This window comes from Euprymna scolopes, chromosome 8 (genome assembly GCF_053919585.1).
Source record: "Euprymna scolopes isolate OS-2025 chromosome 8, ASM5391958v1, whole genome shotgun sequence".
In the NCBI taxonomy this organism is placed as follows: domain Eukaryota; kingdom Metazoa; phylum Mollusca; class Cephalopoda; order Sepiida; family Sepiolidae; genus Euprymna; species Euprymna scolopes.
Genome location: NC_136489.1, coordinates 169884761 through 169892934, shown reverse-complemented (window position 1 = coordinate 169892934; position 8174 = coordinate 169884761). Strand labels below are relative to the sequence as shown.

The following is an 8174-nucleotide window of genomic DNA, read 5'->3' as shown; positions in this document are numbered from 1 at the left end:
CCAAACATGCGGGAGATGCCGGGCATCCAGGCTAGTTTGGGGGGGGGGAGAAAAAAAGTTACTAAGAGATTTTGGATATTTGTTGAAGAATACAACTTATACCCGTTATGTAAAGCCGATAGTAGCAAGGAAAAAAAAGACAAATAAATATACTGTGACCTCGTGACCTTTCAATTATAACAGCATCAATATTTATTGCGGTGATGCGACACTCTCCAGTTATTTGTTTCTGCAACAATAGAAAATTTCCAACTGCTGAAGTGATGAATATTTTGATATATTCTCTTGATGCATTGGTTCATCTGTGTTTCAAGCTGACCCAAACTGCTCAGTTTTTTTTTTTTAATCAGCTCCAAATGGTCTTTTTATTTCCAGGTTGACCATCTTGTCTAAATTAAAAATAAAACATGCGAAAGGCCCCAGAACTTTGAAGAGTTGAATCTTTTTCATATCCGTTCAAACATATTTGCAATGCAAAACAAAAACTGACCCAACATTTTACGTTAGGTCTGAACTATTTTATTTAATGTTGTGGAAATTTAGTTGGAAATTACTTATTGAATTAAAAGTATGCTTTAATGATCCCATGGCCAGATGAGACGTCATTGCCATTGTTTTTATAAGTATCATGTTTGTCAAGCACTGCAGTAGTTGGAATGTTCTATAGCCTCTGCCGTTTCAAACTTTTATAAATGCTTTAATAGAAAGCTTCTATTGCTTTGAGAACGTTATCAAATTTAAGAATATCCTTTAACAACCACCTCCCCATCAAGTCATTACAGAGACAAGTGAAGTTTTTTTTTTTTTTTTTTTGCACAATTTTATTATGAAAATAGAAAAATAAAAAAATTCTTTTCATCTTTGGACTTTCAGATGACAAAAATAAAAAAATACAAAATGTCTACACATGATTGATATTTTGAACTTTGGTTCCATGAAAATCATTTTGAAAAAAAAAAAAAAAAAGATTTAAATGATTTACAATAAAATCGAGAATAATAATTATATCTCGTGAAGTTAAAAACATTTGGAAAAAAAAAAGACATTTTGATAATTATGATCTGAAGATAGAATATTTGTCTTTTATGCGTTTAAATAAAAATTCTGAAAAAAAAAAAAAAAAAAAAAAATGCGAATACAATGAGCTCTTCCCGAGATAAGAAGCATGTTACCAAATGAGAGTATTGACAAATTATGAACAAAATGTACATACTTATATTTCTTGATTCAATATTTCACTTCAGTTATGAAACTTTGTCAAGAATAGCATTTTATTGTACAAAGTCAGATGAAATATACAAAAGCTTGGAGAAAAATCTTTAAGATGGATGCGTGAATGGGAGAATGTTTTTCTTGGAGGATGGAGGTGGGTTGTAGATAAAAGGTATGTGAAAGATGAAAGATTTAATGCATAGATGATAGAGGTGCATATAGGCAGCTGGATACAAAAAAAGAGTAAGATAGAATGATATGTTGAATGGTGGACCAGAAGGGAAGAAAAAAAGTTGAAGTGATGATGCAGACTTTTTTTTTTTTTTTTTTTTTTTTTTTTTTTAAAAATACAAAATGGAAATTTATATTTTTGTTTTTATTATATTTTTAGCTACAAATGCTGCTATTTGAAATAATCCCTGTCTTTGGTTGATGTGATATTTTAGAATATAGTTTAGTCTCGTAATATATATATATATGTAATGCTTTCTCAAAATCTTTAAATGCTGCTTTGATCATTATAATTCAAGAAAATAAAAATGATTTTAAATGAACAGATTGAATAATTACAAAATGGTTTTAAAACAGATTATTTGGGCATCACACACAATATAAAATTGCCCAAATTTAGACACTCAAATATTTTTTCTTCATTTTTTTTTTCAAATCCAAAATCTTGGAAAATTAATGCTTACTATAACAAAATACAAAAAAAGTTAGCATCACTAATTTTTCAAAAGTAACCAATAGGTTTCCACATGGTAACATCACCACAGAAAAGATTAAAAAAAAATATTGTTTGAAGAATTTAAACAAAGAATAAATTTTGTAAACTTCTTTGATTGTAAACATTTCAGATCATTTAATAAGTAACTGAAAGAAATACTAGAAACACCAGAATTTGTAAAAATCATTAATGGGGGCTCACATGAAGAGCATAGCATCTCCAAAAAATTCTTCACAACTATAAAACAAACATTGAAAATCAAATCAGTGAACAGAGATTAAAAGTGGCAACAAGGCCAACATTTTTCTTATAGTAGAAAATGTAATTATTCTAGAAAGCTTAATTTTTACATAAAATAATGTAAAGTGAATGATTGAATACAGTTTTTAATCAAAATATTTATAAACTTCTGATAAATTTGATTCATAAAATTTTATCAGTATACACCCAATCAATTAAATATGAAGCAGAAACAGAAATATTGTTAATATCATGGTTGCCAGTAAAGACTAAGAAAACATCAGTTTCTTCTTGCACCCTCCCTCCAATTTTTTATTTCCTTTACAAATTTAACTGATTATTAGGCATATTCTTACGACGTGCAGCCCAGGAAATGAATTTATCAAAAGTTTATAAATATTTTTTAAATTATGTATTGTCCTCAGGTTGTGACAATGGCAAACCTCTGGAAAACTATGATTTGAGAAATTTTAAATGCTTGCAGATTGCTGGACAATTTAACTAAAAGAGAATAATATATATATATATATATATATATATATATATATATATATAAATATGCAAATAAAAATATCACCAACTTGAGCACTTTTCCTGCCTAGTAATAATGAGATGTTCTTAAGAGCACCAACTTGAGGTAAATATTTGAAATAATTTTTTTTTTTTTTTTTTTTTTAAAACAAATTTTGATCTTTTTACAAAACGTTTAGAAATTATACCATGCCAGATTCAAGCACTGTTAGAAAGAGTTAAAGGGGAATAACTCTAGGGGAATGACACTTAAATTGGTTATAGTTCTTATACTGTTTATAAGCAAGTTATATTTACTTTTACGTTATGATGAACAATTACATCAGACACAAAATGTCTCACACTTATTTTACCATTTTCAATTTGGAAAAAATGCATATACATAACTAGTGTAAGAACCATGCAAATATGCAGGATATATAAAGGTTATGTTTTTATCAGTTGTTGAGAATAATTAACTAGAATTGAAGTAACAACAGAAAGGATTTTAAAGAGACGTGTCAAACATGTCAATTAATAACTGACATTAATAGTAATCATATTTCATAAAAAAAAGTTTTGGTAAGGTTAGAGTTATCTCCCTTACATATTTGGACAGAGTCTAAACAAGCTTACTTCCCTTTGCATGTGATTGAACACACATCTGCCGTCACCCTTGTTACTGATCAAAAGGCACACCTGTTGAATAAATTTCTTGCTTCAATCCATTTCCAACAATTTGTTTATTATTTTAGTTTCTTCTATGATAAACGCAAACTCTTGTCAGTCCATTTTTGTTCTTTAACAGTTATTTCAATACCAAAATTTGTCAAAATGTGTATCTTTATATATGCTTAAATTTGTAGGGTTATCTCTTGGTAGTTATAAGGTATAACCGACTATACATGTACTTTTACCAAAATTGCAAATGGTTGCTTAGCAAAATAAGGACGCTTCTATATTAACGGAAGAATATTGAATTTCAAGTGAAATAAATGGTACCTTTGTAATTATCAGGTCTCAAATAGTAATATATCCAAAAATTACGAAAAACGATATGATAGAAAAATAATTCTTAATGAAAAAAAGAAATTTGAAATGGAGCGAAATCATTGTTATCAGGTCTCAAATAGTAATATATCCAAAAATTACGAAAAACGATATGATAGAAAAATAATTCTTAATGAAAAAAAGAAAATTGAAATGGAGCGAAATCATTGTTACGGTTACTAAAAAGAAAAGAGATAAGTTGAAAGGGGAGATAATTAAGTTCTGTCGCTTACATCAAATAATTCAAAATGTCGGACAAATTTTATTTATCATCTAAACTTTATCGAAAACTTTCATTTATAATTTTTCTACCTATCGTTTTTCGTAATTTTTGGATATGTTACAATTTGCCACATGACAATTATGTAGGTACCATTTTTTTTTATTTGAAATTCAATATTTTTTCGTTATTATAATATAGTAGCACCAAAATAACTATTGAGGATTTTGTTTCAAGTAGGTGCATTTGAATGTTAATCACATTCAATCCAACGCTAACCACAAATCAAAGGAAAAAGATAATGCCCATCTTTCGTAATTCGATGAAGGATATGAGATTTGAAAAAAGAAACAAAATTCAGTGAAATAACATACAGAAAAAAAGTTTGTCTAAAATTCCCCCATATTTGAAAAAAACAAAAAAATCTATGATGTAATGTACCTGTGACAAAACAAATGTCATATTCCAAAACTCACATAAATTGATCAAGTAGTTTTAAGAAAATCAAATTTTATGAGCAAGTAAAAATGGATTGTATCGTGTGACATCTTGAAGAAACAAGGGCAGATAACCCGGCAATGTATTACATCCCATTACACACTTAAAATCGCTCAAAAATTATTTTCTGTATAAAAACATAACTACTTGACCCATTTACATGATTTTTTAAAATATGATTTTTTTGTTCAGTTACAGGTATGTACACGATAAAGATTTGTATTTTTTGTTTTAATATAGAGAAAAGTTTTGACAACTATCCAGAAAAATGGAATGGAAAAAAAGAAGAAAAAAAAAACTCAATTGTGCATTTTACGTTCGGAGGACATATTTTTGGTTTTCAGTTTTGAAGAATTCTAAGGGTTACATGATTCAAGCATTTGTAAAAGTTTCAGATAACACTAGAAAAAGCTAAACACACTGAATTAGAAATAACAAAAATAAAACATTTGAACATTTATTGAATTAAAATAAAATTTAGATTTTTAATTACAATTATCATTCTTTGTATTAAATAAAAATTTATGACTAAAAAAAAAAAAAAATTAAAAAAAAAATAATAAAAAAAATAAAAATTAAAAAAATAAATAAATCAAAAAGAACTTTTTGAAAATGTATGACTTTTTAAACAAACTCTTAAATGAACAGTCTCTCTAAAAAAGAAAATTCTGCAATAAATGAAATTGATCATATAAAAAATGTACGGCTTCAAAAGAAATTTTTGTAAAGCCATTTTACAAAATTCATCTTTTGTAATAAATCAAAATAATCATTACAAAATTATAAACTTTAAGAATTTCTTGAATTATCTCCCCTTTAAATTCTTTGAAAATAAAAACAAAACTGTTCTCCAAACAAAAAAGTACAAAAAAGTGCAAGGAAATTAAATGAATGCTTAAAATTTCTTCTCCACTTGTTTACTTCTATGAATTCAATTTTGGATGTTAATATTTTCTTTCATCAATTCTGCTGGTAACATATTCCAGTCAATTGGTTTTTTGTTTTGTTGTACCAGGTAGTCGTTACACTTGGAAAAATGGTGACAACCAAAAAATCCACGATGGGCAGATAACGGGGATGGATGAACTCCTTTCAATACGCAGTGTTTCTTCTATAAAAAAAAAAAAAAATAAATAAATAAAATCATAAGATCAAACTTTAACAGCTTTCGTTAAGGGTCACACTTGTTGGTTTGCATAATAATTTGGTGGAAATGACGTCAGAAAATTTTTTAAATACGGATGACCAAAATAAAATATAAAAATATGAAAAGTTGAATAAAACTTCTAACAAAATTATAAACTTAATAAAAACATGTTTATACATTTTTTTTTCTTTCAAAAATCAAATATCAGGTGTTAATTTTTTTCCACATCAAACATAGAAATAGAACTTAAAAAAAAAAATATTTAACTATTTTTTTTTTTTTTTTTAATCTATTTATGTACTGTTTTTATCCCCCAATATAGTTTATGATTTTTTTTTTCGTTTTAAAAACAAAATATTTTTTAAACAATATCTCGTTGGGGGAAAAAAAGAAAAAAAAATGGTTCATAAATATTTTTCATAAGTTATATTTATAAAAATGAGAGGTAGTTTGCTTGAAGCATTGTGTGAGATAGGTATATACAAGAGATTTAGAAAGCTAATTGAATGCAGTAGGTGTTGAGGAAGAAATAGGTATTCAAGAGAAAACTCACAAATTTAACAAGTTATTAAGAGTGCTCAATAAAAAAAAAAAACAAGATATATTTTTATTGATATAGATAAAATTACATGGTCACGATACTGGACATGTATCACAGCTCATCAGTTCGACTGCCCGTACGAGTTTCGACCAATTACGCTAAACTGCCGCTGCTGTGCAGGTAGTGAATTAATGAAGTTTTGACATCATCCGAATACCTAAGCTCGTTTTGTTTACACAAAGAGCATCGCTTAATACACTAATGGTATATCGTGAATCACTTCCCAATATGTTCAACTCAAGATAAGGAGCATTATACAGGGTGTTTCAAAAGTCTTGGGAACATAAAGATTTTTAATAACTCAAAAACTATTAGGAGTTAAAAAATGAAATTGGTACCGTTGGAAAGGTTAAAGTTTCAAGTTTTGTGGGGAATCTTAAAACTTGCTCAATATGAGCACCATTCGTCACACGGCAGACATCTAGTCGATAGTCCATTTCCTGCCAAACGCGTTCCAGCATCTTGACGTCAATGGTTCCCACAACTGCCGTTATTCGAGTCTTTAGTTCGTCAATATCTCTTAGAAGGGGCGGCACATAGACTTGTTGCTTGACAAAGCCCCAAAGGAAAAAGTCACACTCAGTACCCCATATGCGAGTGCTATGCTTGTTAACTTTGCCATTCAGATAGAAGGTCGCCTCATCGCTAAAAACAAGCCGGTCATCAAAGCCGTTATCTTCCAACTTCTCTTGCATTGCAATGCAAAAGTCACGGCGAAGTGGCTTATCAGTGTCCTTCAACTTTTGGACCAACTTGAGCTTGTAAGGTACCATTTGCAGTCGTTTCCTTAAGACACGCCAGACAGTTGCTGGAGCAAGCTGAAGTTCCCTGCTGGCTCTTCTCACTGATTTACAGGGGCTCTGCTGAAAGGCTTCCGGACTTGCTCAACTGCATCTTCTGAAGTTGAAGGGCGACTTGTTCGCTTACTTGGGCATAAACATCCATCTTTCACAAATTTAGCATGCCATCTGACAATGGGTTTCCTTTCAGGGACTTCTTTTTTAAATTTCCTGCGAAATGCATGCTGAACACATGTCCACGATTCAGTCTTTGCAAATTGGAGGACGCAAAACGCCTTGTCTTGTTTAGAGAACGCCATTACTGCACATGGAAAGATAAGACGAAAATCATTAGTATGACCAAAAATTTGATTAAGCAAGCTTTAAAATGGCACCAGTTTCATTTTTCTACCTGGAATAGTTCATGAGATATACGCATTTGTAATGTTCCCAAGACTTTTGAAACACCCTGTATATTAGCCACTTAATATCTGAAGGGTCTTCTTTTATTATTTTTATTTTTTTAAATTTGTTTATCTTTTTGTCATAAGTAGTCCCATAATAACAATGGTTATTTTTATATGCCAGCCTGAACTATTTAATTATTACTCCTAAATTTGTTGACTAGTTAATTGTTAATGATTTATTTTTTATCTTATTTACGGGATTTTATGTTATTGATGGGAATGTTTCTATAAAAGAATATTATAATATTTAATAGTTGTGTCAGTCATGATATGTGGTTTTAGTAGTTCATTTAGTGGTTGCTATCTAATATTGATTTTATTAACTAATTTAATTTTAATACTTATACATCCTTTGAACTGGATGTAACTCAGCATTCGCTCAACTTTCTCCAGAACACAACGTCAACAGTTCGGGTTTAGCTGCTGTTGGACGTAACATGGAAATCAGCCAATCACAACGCTGTGCGCATGAGCAGCAAACAAGAATTTGGATACCAATTGTAAGAAAAAAAAAAAAACTCCACCTTACATTTGGCGAGATTATTTTGTCAGGAATCCCTGGCAGATAGGAGACCCACGCCATATGGTGGAGACAGATGAGTCCGTTTTTAACAGACGCAAACACAACCTCGGCAGACTACTCACATTGGATATGACCCCACTGATAAGGATGGTTTCTTAGTGAGCGTACCAAACCGAAATGCAGAAACCCTAACCCTTCCG

The 8174-nt window shown here is 29.6% G+C and overlaps 1 protein-coding gene across 1 annotated transcript in view; it reads right to left on the bottom strand.

Moving 5' to 3' along the window:
* Window positions 1–1206: 1206 nt before the first annotated feature.
* LOC145284020 (uracil-DNA glycosylase-like) overlaps window positions 1207–8174 on the bottom strand; it is a 42932-nt gene continuing 35964 nt past the window's right edge. The window contains exon 7 of the mRNA XM_080133109.1: window positions 1207–5568. Within this exon, the coding sequence (XP_079989235.1) occupies window positions 5389–5568 (180 nt within the window). The 3' untranslated portion in view covers window positions 1207–5388. The remainder of the gene's footprint in view (window positions 5569–8174) is intronic.